Source organism: Mirounga angustirostris, unplaced genomic scaffold (assembly GCF_029215605.1).
Source record: "Mirounga angustirostris isolate CCGP_5_RB_7025 unplaced genomic scaffold, mMirAng1.0.hap1 SCAF_4, whole genome shotgun sequence".
NCBI classification, from domain to species: domain Eukaryota; kingdom Metazoa; phylum Chordata; class Mammalia; order Carnivora; family Phocidae; genus Mirounga; species Mirounga angustirostris.
The window spans coordinates 78,907,880-78,924,785 of NW_026991712.1; the positions used below are offsets into that span (position 1 = coordinate 78,907,880).

Below are 16,906 nucleotides of genomic sequence, written 5' to 3' on the forward strand. Positions count from 1 at the left end.
TGTCTCCTTTATATATCACTCATAATTCCATGATAGGGCATCAGTTCATGATCAGGCCCAACATGTATTTGTCATACAAAATAATCTAAAATACAGAAATAACCATTTAAGTGGTATTTTTATTTATAGGTAGCTTACAATTTTTATATTATTTACATAGGTTGAATCATTCTTTCTTTCGTCTTCACTTTTGACGAAATACTGGTGCAAATAAACTGAGTGAGAACAAGCTGTTATTTTCATTTACGATTGTTCACAAATGCCTTCCAAAACAGAAGTGCTTTTGAGATCCCTTATGACTTTGTTTTCTGCTGAAATTTCAAACTGAATTCACTGTTGACTTGATGGTATCATTGTTTCTCCAGGGTCTAAAATGATGACGATGTCTATTCTCTTTATATAGTCATGGTAAGTGGCAATGCAAAGCTCCATATGTCAAGTTGTATACTTTGCTTTGCTTGTAGTAGCAGAGCTCGCAGCAGCAGAAACAGTAGTCTGGTGGCCTAAGAAGAGAGGGTCCAAACAAGCTACTTTGGCAGCGAAGAATGAATGAATGCAGTGAAGAACAGCAAAAAGATTTGAAAACTCCAGCTCCTGAAAGGGAAAAAGAAATGTTTCAGATAAAATAAAAATCAATTTCTTTAAAACACATTGACAATAACTAGACAACTAGATAAAAATGAGTTTTTTTTCAAGCTCAACAAACATAATATAATCAGTTAATTCTATCAAATGTATAGAAGCTGTAAACATTTTTGTTCAATATATAAATTTCATATGTATTGCAGGTTTACTTCAAAACATGGCAGTCTAAGAGCTAGAAATACTAAGCATTCTTATTATCTATCTATGAAAGTCATTTCAGTATTGATAAATGCTGGGTAGAAATATATTTGTTATTCTTGATAAAGTACAAAACATGGGAGTAGATTAAAATAAATTTTTAATCTCTTTATACACATTTCAAATGATAAATTTGGATTGAAATAATTTTTAAAATATTCTTCATTATTCTCTAGAATAAGTTACAATTTATCATAAGACACTGAATATGAAATGCTGAAAGCGAGAGGTTATGAATGTTTATGGCACTAGGAACCAAATGGTTCAATTCCAAAATATAATGCATGAAGTAATTTTATTTTTTTATTTTATTTTTTTTAAGATTTTTATTTATTCATTTGAAACACAGAGATACAGAGAGAGAGTGAGCATGGGAAGGGGGAGAGACAACGGGAGAGGGAGAAGCAGGCTCCCCGCTGAGCCAGGAGCCTGATGTGGGGCTTGATCCCAGAACCCTGGGACCATGACCTGAGCCGAAGGCAGACGCTTAACCATATGAGCCACCCAAGCACCCTGCATGAAGTAATTTTAAATGTAATTAATTTTGATTGTTATACTTGGTTGTTTAAATTTGTTGTACTTCATTGTTAAAAAACAAAAACAAAAACAACAACAAAAAAACAACCAAGGCCCACTAATTGTTTGAATTTTTTGAAATATGTTTCCCATTTGGATCCTTAAGGAAATTTGTGGCCCACATTGCAAAAAAAGAAAAAAAGAAAAGAGTTTTGTTTTATTTTTTTTCAAACTAGAAATTATGTAAGACTAGCTTGTAAAATCATGAGGTGATGCTCAACATAGATTTTAAAAGCTGACATCAGCTTGGTGATCAGGTATGGAAAACCATCAGTAGTCCATAAAATGTTTTAATTCCAAGAGGACTGAGAGAAGACAAATACATACATATGCTTAATAGAGTCTATATGATAAACTTATCACAAAGACGACAACTAGAGTGTAATAAACCATATGAAATTACTGACAAAGTTGTTGCTATATCATTCATACTGATAATAAAGGATGTAGAATTACAATTGATATGCACATTAGTAAAAGTGTTTGCAATTTGTAGTATGTGAAAATGGGAAACAATACAAAGTATCTATTCAATTGGGACATATCATAATATGTGCCATGCACCAGGAAACTATTTAAGTAAAATAATTCACCTTCAGAATATTTTATCAGATCATGCAGTAGGAGCACAATAGAGCACAACATAAATTCATTCAAAATTCTGTACAATATACATAAAATACTTAATCTTTCTGAGTAATTCCCTTCAAAACTTCAGTATTTCATAGGTTCCTATGGCAAATGTTGACTTATTCTAGAGAGCAGCAAAGATTTAACTATTCTAATCTCCTAAAATATTTCAATCTAAAAATGATTTTAGTTATCCCATCATAATTATTTCAGAAGCTTTATTTTTAATACTCTCCTTCAGTGGCAATATGATTTGTCAACTAGCAGCTTTTCTGTTGCCTTAACTCAACCTTGAAGTCCCCTATTCATCTCTTCGTTCTTTGCGCAGCCAGTTTATATCACCTGCAGATCCTGAATTACTTTTGATATCCAACCATATTAAGTGCATCAGATATGAAAATGGTGGTAAAGTTTTGTAAAATATGAGATGTGCCTATGTACTATTAAAAAAGAAAACAACAAAAAAACATGCAATTCACTCTTGGTAAAGGGGTAAATATTTTTAATATTACAAGTTTGCAAAAATATAACAACCTTTTTTCAAAAATAATTCTGCCACATCTTTATTAATTTGGGGATTATACCTTGGTTATCAAAAATAGATATCTAATTATACAGAAATTTTTAGAAAGGTTAATATTTTCAATTATTCATACCTTATAAATTATAAGCCAATTATTTGATGTAGATTGGCATTGTAAAATTTTTATTTTTTTTCCCAAGGAGTTAGTGGTACACAGGAAATAATAGGTAAAAAGAGAAAGCAGGAGGCAGAGATGTGTTCAAGTTTGGTTCTTGATACCAATGTCAATTTATCTTTCCTCTTTCTCAGTGGTCACCTTTGGCCCCTTCTTGGGGCTTCAAATACTATATATATATATATATATATATATATATATATATATATATATATATATATATATAATATATTTACTCATTTCTAATATGACTCCTAGACCTACATGTCCATCTATCTGCTGAGCATCCACAATGACATCCATCAAATTATTTACTATCTCCTTGTAATAAAACTCTTCTGAAACCCATAAATCTCACTAAACTTAAGTTCTCTTCAAAATTTAATCATTCATTTATTCAATGAATATTTATTGAGTGCTTAATATGCATTTAGTCTTTCTCTGGGTGGAAAGATATAAATAGTGAGCAAAACAGACAAAAACAAAGTCATGATGGGACTTACAATCCAGTGGCAAAAGACAAAATATAAGGGTATAAATAAATTAAATATAATATTGCTGAATACATTTGTAAGTACAGTCAAGAAAATAAAGCAGAGAAAAGAGCAAAGAGTGTAGAAGGGACTGCATGACAGGAAAATCTTCATTGGTATGTGTGCAAAATCTGAAGGGGACAAAGGAACAAACCATGTGAATGTCTGTAAAACAAACAATTCCAGACAGATGGGTACTTTCAAATACCTTGAGATAGAGACATTCTAGGGGAGTTTGAGTTAAAGCAAGGGGCTATTGTGGGAATGGAATGAATTAAGGAGTAATTAATAGGAAATGAAGTCAAAGAAATAACACAGATCAGAATTTGGAGTGCTATATGGACTCTTCATGAGCTTTACTCTGAGGGACATGGAAAACCATGGGAGATTTTTGAGCAGAGAAGTGACAAGAATTAACATAAGTCTTAAAATTATAATTCTGAAAAAAATCATAATCCTGAGCTCTTTGAAAATAAGATTGAAAAAAATGGAGAAAAGTATAAAGCTTTCAATAAGTAAAGTGTGGGATTTGAAAGTAAAGTTGAATCAAGGATGATTCCAAAATATCTGATTGAGCAATTGAAAGGAGAGCATTGTCATTTACTAAAATGGAGGAATTATCAAAAAGAAAAGAAAAATGACCCAAATCAACAAAATCATGAATGAAAGAGGAGAGATCACAACCAACACCAAAGAAATACAAACAATTATAAGAACATATTATGAGCAACTATATGTTAGCAAATAAGATAATCTGGAAGAAATGGATGCATACCTAGAGATGTATCAACTACCAAAACTGAACCAGGTAGAAATAGAAAACATGAACATACCCATGTCCATAAGGAAATTGAAGCAGTTATCGAAAAGCTCCCAACAAATAAGAGCCCAGGGCCAGATGGCTTCCCAGGGGAATTCTACCAAACATTTCAAGAATAATTAATATCTATTCTTCTGAAACTCTTCCAAAAAAGAGAAATGGAAGGAAAACTTCCAAACTCATTTTATGAGGCCAGCATTACCTTGATCCCAAAACCAAACAAAGACCCCATCAAAAAGAAGAATTACAGACCAATACCCCTAATGAATATGGATGCAAAAATTCTCACAAAAATACTAGCCAGTAAGATCCAACAGTACATTAAAAGGATTATTCACCATGACCAAGTAGGATTTATTCCAGGGCTGCAAGGGTGGTTCAACATCTGCAAATCAATCAATGTGATACAACATATTAATAAAAGAAAGAACAAGACCCATATGATCCTCTCAATAGATGCAGAAAAAGCATTTGAGAAAGTACAGCATCCTTTCTTGATGAAAACTCTTCAGAGTGTAGGGATAGATGGTATATAACTCAATATCATAAAAGCCGTCTATGAAAAATCCACAGCAAATATCATTCTCAATGGGGAAAAACTGAGATCTTTCTCCCTAAGGTTAGGAACATGGCAGGGATGTCCATTATCACTACTGCTATTCACCATAGTACTAGAAGTCCTAGCCACAGCAATCAGAAAATAAAAAGAAGTAAAAAGCACCCGAATCAGCAAAGAAGTCAAACTCACTGTTTGCAGATGATATGATAATTTATGTGAAAAACTCAAAGACTCCACCCCAAAACTGCTAGAACTCATACAGGAATTCAGTAAAGTGGTAGGATATAAAATCAATGCACAGAAATCAGTTGCATTTCTATAAACCAACAAGACAGAAGAAAGAGAAATTAAGGAATCGACCCCATTTACAATTGCACCCAAAACCAAAAGATACCTAGGAATAAATCTAACCAAAGAGGCAAAGAATCTGTAGTCAAAAACTATAGAATACTCATGAAATAAATTGAGGAAGACACAAAGAAATGGAAAAATGTTCCATGCTCATGAATTGAAAGAACAAATATTGTGAAAATGTCCATGCTACCTAGAGCAATCTACACATTTAATGCAATCCTTATCAAAATACCATCCACTTTTTTCAAAGAAATGGAACAAATAATCCTAAAATTTGTATGGAACCAGAAAAGACCCCAAATAGCCAGAGGAATGTTGAAAAAGAAAAGCAAGGCTGGTGGCATCACACTTCCGGACTTCAAGCTCTATTATGAAGCCGTAATCATGAGGACAGTATGCTCCTGGCACAAAATCAGGCACATAGATCAGTGGAACAGAATAGAGAGCCCAGAAATGGACCCTCAACTCTATGGTCAAGTAATCTTTGACAAAGCAGGAAAGAATATCTAATGAAAAAAAGACAGTCTCTTCAACAAATGGTGTTGGGCAAATTGGACAGCCACATGCAGAAGAATGAAATTGGACCATTTCCTAACACCACACACAAAAATAGACTCAAAATGGATGAAAGACTTAAATATGAGACAGGAATCCATCAAAATCCTTGAGGATAACACAGGCAGCAACCTCTTTGACCTCAGCCGAAGCAACTTCTTCCTAGAAACATCACCAAAGGCAAGGGAAGCAAGAGCAAAAATGAACTATTGGGACTTCATCAAGATAAAAAGCTTTTGCAAAGCAAAGGAAACAGTCAACAAAACCAAAAGACAACCGACAGAATGGGAGAAGATATTTGCAAATGATATATCAGATAAAGGGCCAGTATCCAAAATCTATAATGAACTTATCAAACTCAACACCCAAAGAACAAATAATCCATTCAAGAAATGGGCAGAACACATGAACAGACATTTTTGCAAAGAAGACATCCAAATGGCCAACGACACATGAAAAATTGCTCAACATCACTTGTCATCAGGGAAATACAAATCAAAACCTCAATGAGATTCCATCTCACACCAGTCAGAATGGCTGAAAATAACAAGTCAGGAAATGACAGAATTTGGCGAGGATGTGGAGAAAGGGGAACCCTCCTACATTGTTGTTGGGGATGCAAGCTGGTTTCAGCCATTCTGGAAGAGTGTGGAGGTTCTTCAAAAAGTTGAAAATAGAGCTACCCTGCGACCCAGCAATTGCACTACTGGGTATTTACCCCAAAGATTCAAATGTAGTGATTTGAGCGGATAAGTGGTTCCCAATGTTTATAGCAGCAATATCCACAATAGCCAAATTATGGAAAGAGCCAAGATGTCCTTCAACAAATGAATGGATAAAGAAGATGTGGTCTATATATATACATTGGAATATTATGCAGCCATAAAAAAAAAAAAAAGAAAGAAAACCAAAATCTTGCCATTTGCAAAGACGTGGATAGAACTGGAGGGTATTATGTTGAGTGAAATAAGTCAATCAGAGAAAGACAAGTATCATATGATCTCACTGATATGAGGCATTCTTAATCTCAGGAAACAAACTGAGGGTTGCTGGAGTAGTGGGGGATGGGAGGCATGGGGTGCCTGGGTGATGGACATTGGGGAGGGTATGTGCTATGGTGAGCACTGTGAATTGTGTAAGACTGATGAATCACAGACCTTTACCTCTAAAACAAATAGTACATTATATGTTAAAAAAAGAAGAAGAAGAAGATAGTAGGAAGGGAAAAATGAAGGGGGGGAAATCGGAGGGGTTGATGAACCATGGGAGACTATGGATTCTGAGAAACAAAATGAGGGTTTTACGGGGGGGGGGATGGGGGTCATGGGTATTAAGGAGGGCACGTATTGAATGGTGCACTGGGTGTTATACACAAACAATGAATCATGGAACACTACATCAAAAACTAATGATGTAATGTATGGTGACTAACATAACATAATAAAATAAAATTTAGAAAAAAAAAATTTGCATGGAACTACAAAAGACCCTGAATAGCCAAAGCAGTCTTGAGAAAGTACAAAGCTGAAGGCATCACACTCTCTGAATTCATACTCTATTACAAAGATATAGTAATCAAAATGATATAGTATGGGCATAAACACAGACATTGATGCAATAGAATTGAGAATCCAAAACTAAGCCCATGCATATATATCTAATTAATTTAAAACAAAGGAGCCAAGAATATACAATGAGGAAAGGCCAATTTCTTCAATAAATGGTGTTGGGAAAACTGGGCAGTCACATGCAAAAGAATGAAACTAGACCAATATCTTAACACTATACACAAAATTTAACTCAAAATAGATTAAAGTTTTAAAACCTGGTTTTTAATTTTTTTTAATGGTTCAAGTTTTAATCAATTAATTAATTAAGCTGAATTACAAATCTAAAGTATTTTTCTTGAGGTCATCACCTCAAGAATTTTTTTTAAATTCATTTTGCTAATTTGTTGTTTGGAATGCTTAACATATTTATTTTAAATGTAGTTCTATGTGAAGTATAATTTATGTCTATCATTTGCTATTTGTTTACAATATATTTTATTCTTTTATTACTCTATCACTGCCTTCTTTTATGTGTGCATGTGTATTTAATTTTAATTCACTTGTTATTTTACTACATATTTAGTTATCTTAGTTATTCTGGAAAATATAATTAACAACTTAGAACAATCTGGTTTAGATCAATACCTATTTAATTCAATAGTATTTAAAAATTTGTTCCAATATACCTCTGTTCCCTCCCTCTTCCTTTATGCTATTGTCTTACAAATTCATCTTTATAAATTATAAGCCCAGTGACAGTTTTATCATTTTTATTTTATGCAACGGTCTTTTAATGGTCAGTAAGAAGAACAAAAGATTTACAAACAAAAAATGTTTTTATACTGTCAATTATATTTAATTATGGGATTAGCTTTAAAAGTATGCTTAATTTCTTCATGTGGATTCAAGTTACTATTCTCTCATTTTATTCTGAAGGACTCATTTCCTGTAGTGCAGATCTACTAGTGAAAAACTCTGTTGTTGCTTAATCTAGTAATGATTTAATTAATGTCCTCTTCATTTTTGAAGGGAAATTTAGCTAGATAAAGGACTCTTGTTTGCTAATCTTTGTTTCAGTATATAAATATGTCATTCTAGGGCCATGTGGCCTCTATCGCTTATTATTAGAGATCATCTGTTACCCTTATTAGTACTGTTGGAATCATTCTCTTGCTGCTTTCAAGATTCTTTATTTGGGCTTTTAAAAGTTCAGTCACGATGTTTGCTTCTCTTTGGGTTTACCATACTTGGAGTTCACTGAACTTCCGGGATTTGGAGGTTAATGTTTTTCATCATGTTTGAGAAGTTTTCAGTTGTTTTATTTCTTCAAATAATCATTCTTCTCCATTTTTTTCCCTGCTTTCCTTGGATTCCCATTATGTATATGATTGATGCTGTCACATATTTAAGTTTCTGAGGATCTGTTCATTTTTACCCATTTACTCATTTTCTGTTCCCTAGACTGGATAATCTCAATTGACTTATTGAGACTGACATATATTGAACTCTTCAAATTCTCTTATTGTCTGTTCAAAAGTTCAAATCTTTTGTTTAATACCTCCAAGGAATTTTTTATTTGTTATTGTACTTTTATATGATACAATTTGATTTGATTATCTCTATTATTTCTATGTCTTTATTGGCATTTAGCATTTGATGACACACTGCATACTTTCTTTTAATTCTTTGAGCATGGTTTCCATTAGCCCTTTGAACATACATGCAGTAGATAATTAAAAGTTTTTGTCTATTAAGTCCAACAGCTGGATTTCCTCAGGGAAAGTTCCTGACAGTTCATTTCCTTATATAAGTGCCACAATTTCCTGATTCTTTAAATGTCTTCTAATTTTTGTTTAAAACTGGACATTTCAATAACATACTTTGGAAATAAGATTCTCATCCCTCCCTAGGATCTGCTGCAGTTTGATACAGTTTGTTATTGTTCTTTCTTCCTTCTTGTCTTTTTTTATTTTGTTTTTTAGTGACTTTCCTGGCATAATTCATAATTCTGTAAAGCCTGTATTTCCTATCACTGTTGCCAGTAAAATCTCTTAGTGGTCAACAGTCTTACAATGGTCTGACTCAGCCAGAGCTGAGACATTAGGTCATGCACACAGCCCTGCTTATCCATATGTCATTCTTGGTTCTCAGGAAGATATTGGAGTTTTTTGAGGCCCCTTATTCCTCAGATCTTAGTTTTAAGGTTTCCCCCTTTTTTTTTTTAAGATTTTATTTATTTATTTGACAGAGAGAGACACAGTGAGAGAGGGAACACAAGCAGGGGGAGTGGGAGAGGGAGAAGCAGGCTTCCCACTGAGCAGGGAGCCTGATGTAGGACTGGATCCCAGGACCGTGGGAGCATGACCCGCGCTGAAGGCAGATGCTTAATGACTGAGTCATCCAGGCGCCCCAAGGTTTCCGTAGCTTTTTGTTTGCCACTACTATCACCAACTCAGATAATAATAATGAGCTGCTGATTATTTTCAATAAAAATCAATAAATACCTTGGGGTTAGGTTTTCCCAATGAACAAGGTTTGAGTCATGTCAAGTAATGAAAAGTACTGCAAATGTGCTTTTCCGTGGAGCTTCCACATAGACAAAATAATTACAGTTTTCCTGGGGTGGGCTTTTTGAGGAGATCCAAACCCAGTCTATACTCTCCAGTGGCTTCTGGGCTACTGTTTTTCACATGAGTTTTCTAGACTGTTTGTTTTATGTTTGTTTTGTCTGTAATGAATACAGTTATTGAAAACGTTTGGTTACTTTCAGGTTCTGAAAAAGTTAATTCTGATAATTTTGACTGTTTTTTCATTGCTTTGTCAGAGAAGTGCCATTTTAGAAGACGTTATTTTGCCATTCTGGAAGTCCAACCCATATTTACATTTGATTTTATAAGATGCCTTAACAGTGATTTTTGAATTTTATGTGGTTTGGATTGTTGATTTATTATTTATCTTGGCTTCCTGACTTCTATTTACAAGGCTTGGTGAATAAAAATAAAAACTCATTTAACTGCCAATCTATATTAATCTGCTTACTTTCAAAGGCTTAAGTACTTCTAGGATCTTGATGTAATAGAATCTTATTTAATAATCTCTTGTGTCATTCCTTAAGTTAATTTAAAAATATGATACTGATATATGTTAGTACCATATTTATACCATTCCTCTAATATTAAGTTATTTAGTGAATGAAATATACCAGACAATGTCTTGATACCTGGGACCATAAATTTGAAGAAGACATGACTGATGCACTTAAGAAACTCATATGGGACAATTTAAACAGTTGACCTTAGTGCTAATGTAAAAGACTCTAAATAAAATATGTACATATTATGAATAATTCTATGGTACCTGTTTTCATAATCAAATAATTTTCCAGGTCAAAATTCTATTTTTTCCATTTTCAAATGATTTCATGATTATTGTAATTTTTGGTGCTATATCTTTATTATGAGACGATAATACAGTACCTGGTTGCTATACTATTTAAGTTACTTTACATCCTTGGAAAATGCTTTCAAGTGTATCTTTATTCTTAAAATTTTGATTTTCAAAATGTTTTTATTTATATCAATAAAATAAAAATGTAATTACGTTTCTTCTATAGGAACGGTGACTTTTGGCAAAAAGGAAAAAAAAAGATATCACACCATGAACATGTTCCCCTTGATAGTTACTTATTTTAGAGGCAGTTATTATATTTATTTTACCTTAAAGATGTCAATCTAAATTTATAGGTTAGCAGGTTAAAAAATGTTTTGGACTCTTAACACACATGAGCAAATAAAATTCAATATTCCTAAAGAGAAAATAGAAGACTTGAAAAATAAATTATGTAAAAAGAAAAAAAATTCTCAGTGGGAAATAAAAATGGTTCGGAATCCTCAGTGATTCCCAGGAGTTTAGAACCTCTTTTAAAAGTAAAAGCATAAGCCCGGGTATCTCCTTCACCAAATATTTCCTTTCCTAATCCAATCAATAGTTTGAAATAACATTTCAGATAAAACAATGGGTATGTAAATTATATACACACACGCAACTGACTTCAATTTTCCCCCAATTTATGTACTGATGCTTCAGTTCTTTTACAGTATGAAACCCTACAAAACATGGATTGATGCAGGACCTGAACTATTAAGTATGTGTCCCTGCCCTATCTTCATTTTTTTTTTTTTTGTCCATAGTCTAAACAGCTGGTGCTGTCAATAATTTGTAGTGAAGGGAAGAGGACCTTGGAATTTTATAAAATCTTTGGTTCAGATTCCAAAAAAAGTCAGAGATTGTGAAAAGCAGGATAAGAAGATGATCCTTAATTTCCAATGCAGAAGGAAATCCTTCATCTCAAATACCTACCCAGGTTTGTGAATATTAAACTTCCTCATCTATGAGACCTCAGTGCTAAATATGAATATGAATGCACTTAAATTGCCAGTCATTCTCCAAAAAGCAAACCAACACAACATAAATTCTTTAGTAGTCATTTTTGACAGACACGGAGTATACAAAATGTTCCATCTATTGTGTCAAATATTCAATCCTTACCATCAAACCACAGAACATGCTGTTCCTACAGCACTCTTTTAAGGCAGGAATTTTATCCAAAATTTATAATGAGAAAATGAAGATATATAGAGATTAGCTAAAAGTGTTATTACTGGAAGTCAATTCTTGATTTCTAATTTAAGTCTTACTGAACCTAAAATTTGTGAAAAGGTATCTTCTGACAGCATAAAGTCTCTGAGACTGTGGAGATTGGAGTCAGGAAATGGTTTTAGGGAAAAAGACTTCAAAGACCAAATCAATGTAAATACGTTTCTATACTCTGCACTGTTCCACTAAATAGAAAAGCAATTGTTTTTTTCCTTCTCTTTTTGTACTGTGCAAAAAAACACTACCTTGGCTTCCAGATCTCAAATTTAGTAATTTAGGATTAATATGCTGTACACACTAGTTTAGGGAATATTTTAACTGTTTCTTTTGGGGGAAATTGTTATGAATTTCAATGAGTAAAGCTTCATTGATGTTTTTCGAAGACAACCTGTTTTGAAGTCAGAGGACTGTGTGGCCATATTATATCAAATTATAATTTAAAAATACATATACAGGGTGCCTGGGTGGCTCAGTTGGTTAAGCGACTGCCTTCGGCTCAGGTCATGATCCCGGAGTCCTGGGATTGAGTCCCACATCGGGCTCCCGGCTCGGTGGGAACCTGCTTCTCCCTCTGACCCTATCCCCTCTCATGCTGTTTCTCTCTCTCTCTCTCTCTCAAATAAATAAATAAAATTAAAAAAAATAAAAATACATATACATAAATATAAAAACAAGATATTAGAAGTAGTAAAGAAAAATATATATGGCTAGAAAATTTAGTAGGAACACTGTAAGAATATGTTAGTAATCCTTGATATACTAGTGTCATATTTACAACAGATATAAGCCACATTTTAAAGTTCCCAATAGCAATGAGATTTTTGGTAAACTGTCAAATAGCTACAATATTGCTCATGACTTCAACTGGGAACCATTCTCCTGTTCTACTAGGAAAGTTCTGAGAAGTTTAATGAGGCTTTGGAAAACAGATGGCAAACTTATTAAGCTTTTTGAGTAATGAAGTGAGAATTTATGAGTTTCTGTTTTCAGAGAAAAAAGTATAACGGGCTTTTGTATTACGACATTGTTCTCATATAACCACAAGCAAAATACTAACAAAACCAAAACAAACAAAACAAAAAAACCAAAGTAAATTCCCAACACCCAGGTAAATCCACGTGACTTTTTTTCAGTATTTCTGAGAACTTGTCACAACCACAAAGTTAAATACTATGTAGAACTTTTAATTCTATAATACATGTGGCAACTCAAACCTTCATTGTTCCCCAAACAAACCATATTACTTGTTAAATAAGCTCTGGTTATAATGCATTTGCCTTGTAACTGGGAATGTACATATGTATCATTAAATTAAAGCATGTTTTATTAACAATTATCTGTTTATTATTATATATGGCAAGATATGAATCTACTGTCTAAACCATTTTATCACTTTTAAACCATTTTCAAAACAAAAGAAACATATAATAGCTTCCATATTTAATCTTTTTTTTTTTTTTCTGACCCATACTTTAAATGCTGGGTCACCTTCTTTTTTATTTCTTTGTAGTTTTATCGTGCTATCTTTGGCATATAAAATTGTATGTATTTAAGGTATGACTTCATGTTTTGATACATGTATACATTGTGAAGAGTGCCAAAATCAAGCTAATTAGCATATCATCACTTCTACATAGCTACCACAGTGTTTGGGGTGGGGAGAAATTTTATTTTAATTATACAAAACAGTGTTGTCAACTATCATCAATCACTTTATATAATAGATTTTTATTCATCTTATATGACTGAAATTTTATACCCTTTGACCAATATCATCTCATTTCCCCCTCCCCCAAGCCTCTGGCAATCATGATTCTACTTTCTGCTTCAGGGTTTGACTATTGTAGATGCCACGTGTGAGTTAGATCATGCAGTAAGTTTTTTCTGTGTCTTGCATATTTTACTTAGCATAATGTCCTCCAGTTCCAGCCATATCACAAATGGCAGGATGTCCTCTTTTATTAGGGTGAACAATATTTCATTATGTGTATGTGTATAACATTTTCTTTATCCATTCATCTGTCAAAGGACAGTAAAGTTTGTTCTATATCTTGGCTATTGTGAATAATGCTGCAGTGAACATGAGAGTGCAGATATATTTTCAAGGTAATGATTTCATTTTATTTGGAAATATACTCAGGATAAGGATTGCCGGATAATATGATAATTCTATTTAATTTTTTGAAATGTCCATATTGTTTTCCATATTGACTGTCCCAAATTACACTGCCCCAACCAGCACACAAGGGTTCCCTTTTCTCCACATTCTTGCCAACACTGTTATCTTTTGTCTTCTTGATAATAGCCATTCTAATAGGTGTGAGGTGATATCTCATTATGATTTTGATTTATATTTCCTTAATGATTAGTGATGTTGAGCACTTTTTCTTTTTTTTTAAGATTTTATTTATTTATTTGAGAGAGAGAATGAGATAGAGAGAGCATGAGGGGGGGAGGGTCAGAAGGAGAAGCAGACTCCCTGCAGAGCAGGGAGCCAGATGCGGGACTCGATCCCGGGACTCCAGGATCATGACCTGAGCCGAAGGCAGTCGCTTAACCAGCTGAGCCACCCACGTGCCCGAGCACTTTTTCATACAATTGTTAGTCATTTAAATTTCTTCTTTTATGTTTATTAGGACCTTTGCCCATTTTTAAATAGAGTTATTTGTATTTTTGGTATTGAAGTTGTATGAGTTCCTCCTATATTTTAGATATTAATCTACTATTAGATATATCATTTGCAAATAATTTTCCCTTTCTATAGATTGCCTTTCATTTTCTTGATTATTTTCTTTGCTCTACTGAAGCCTTCTAACTTGATGTGTTCCCCCTTGTCTAGTTTGGCTTTTGTTGCCTATGTTTTGTGTGTCCTATCCAAAAAACTTTTGCCAAGACTGATGTCAAGAAGATCTTTGCTTATGTTTTCTTTTAGGAATTTTATGGGTTCGGGTCTTACATTTAAGTCTTTAATCCACTTTGTTTTGATTTTTATGTATGCTGTGAGTTAGTGATCCAACTTTATTCTTTTACATGTAGATGCATAGTTTTCCCAGCATCACTTGCTGAATAACCTATCCTTTCATTGTGTATGTTCTTGGAACCCTTATCAATGAGCAGTTGACTATAAATGTGTGGGTTTATTTCTGGAATCTGTATTCTATTCATTGGTCTATATGTTTATAATTATGCCAGCACCATACTGTTCTGGTTCCTACAGCTTTGTAATATAATTTGAAGTTAGGAAATGGGATCCTACAGCTTTCTTTTTATTTAAGATTGCTTTGGCTGCTTGGGGTCTTATGATTCCATATGAATTTAAGATTTTTTATATTTCTGTAAAAAACATCATTATGACTTAGGTATTGCATTGAATCTATAGATCACTTTGGGTAATATGAATATTTTAACAATATTAATTATTCAATTTCATAAACATGAAAACATGGGATGTCTTTCCATTTATTTGTATCCTTTAGAATTTCCTTCATCAGTCTTTTAGACACTTTAGTGTATAAGTCTTTCATCTCTTTAAGTTAATTCCTAAGTAATGTATTCTTTTTGCTGCTATTGTGAATGGGATTGTTTTCCTAATTCCTCTTTCAGATAACTTATTGTTAGTATATATATATATATGCCACTGATTTTTATGTCAATTTTGTATTCAACAAATTCACTGAATTTGTTTATTAATTTTAATGATTTTTTTTGTGGACTTTTCAGTTTTTCCCTATTCATTATGATGTTGGCTGTGTGTTTTTCAGATATAGCCTTATTATGTTGATATTTGTTCCTTTTGTACCATTTTTTGCAATTTTTTATAATGAAAAGATGCTGAAGTTTGTCAAATGCTTTTCTGCATCTACTGAAATGATCATGTGATTTTTATCTTTTATTCTGCTAATGTGGTATATCACATTGATTTTTTTGTAAGTTGAATCATCCTTGCATCACAGTAATAAATCCCACTTAATGATCTTTTTAATGTGCTGTTGATTTTCATTCCCTAGGATTTCAGTGAGGATTTTTACATCAATGTGCATTAGTGATATTGCCCTGTAGTTTAATTTTTTTTAAATCTTGTCTTTGTTTGGCATTGAAATCAGGGTAATTCTACCTTCATACAATCATTTTGAGAGTGTTTCTTCTTCTATTTTTTTACGATTTTAAAAAGGGTCAGTATACTGGGGTGCCTGGGTGGCTCAGGCGTTAAGCATCTGCCTTCAGCTCAGGTCATGATCCCAGGGTCATGATCCCAGGGTCCTGGGATCTAGCCCCACATCAGGCTCCCTGCTCAGCATGAAACCTGTTTCTCCCTCTCCTGCTCCCTCTGCTTGTGTTCCCTCTCTCACTGTGTCTCTCTCTGTTAAATAAAGAAATCTTTACAAAATAAATAAATAAAAAATAGAGTCAGTATTAATTCTTCTTTAAATGTTTATTAGTATTCACCTATGTATCCTTTTGATCCTGAGTTTTTCTTTGTTGGAAGGTTTTTGATCACTAATTCAATCTCCATGTTTGTTATTGCCATAGTAAGAGCCATATCCATAATTAAATTTTCACTGTCAAAATTTTGTTATATGTCTGCCATTATTTCATTGGAGTTTTCAAAGGTAATAAACCAAGAATCTGACATACAATGACAATTATATTTCTTTAGATGTGGCATTAATAGTACTTCAAAAATATAGTTCTACTTTTAGGATGATTTCCCTATTTCTCTGAAGGGTAATAAAAACTCTGGAAATGACATGTAAAACAAACAAAAGGACATTCTGAAAGGAAAGGAGAAGTCAGATAAGTTAGGGATCCAAAGACCTCAGGACCTGAGGAATAATATCATGGTGAACACTCAGTTTTTCTTTTTTGCATCATATATTCCAAACAAGAGAGTAGAAAGCCTGGGCCCAGAAACACCAGTGATTATAGACAAAACAAACAAATGGAAAAAACAAAAGCACAAAACAACACAAAACAAAAAAAAAAACAATAGACATCAACTCTCTCTAGCCATATGATCTGAAAAGGTCAGTCTAGTCAGGCAGAAAATGTGGTCTATTAATTACTCTACCTTAGATAAATGCTACAGAAAAACTGGCCTTACTCCCACTCCTACCAGCAAAGATCAAGACTCC

General features: G+C 33.2%; 1 protein-coding gene across 1 annotated transcript in view; it reads right to left on the minus strand.

Annotated features, from left to right (window-relative positions):
- Positions 1-335: 335 nt before the first annotated feature.
- The window catches only part of SNTG1 (syntrophin gamma 1), a 957,526-nt gene continuing 940,955 nt past the window's right edge, over positions 336-16,906 (minus strand). The window contains exon 19 of the mRNA XM_045896572.3: positions 336-594. Within this exon, the coding sequence (XP_045752528.3) occupies positions 436-594 (159 nt within the window). The 3' untranslated portion in view covers positions 336-435. The remainder of the gene's footprint in view (positions 595-16,906) is intronic.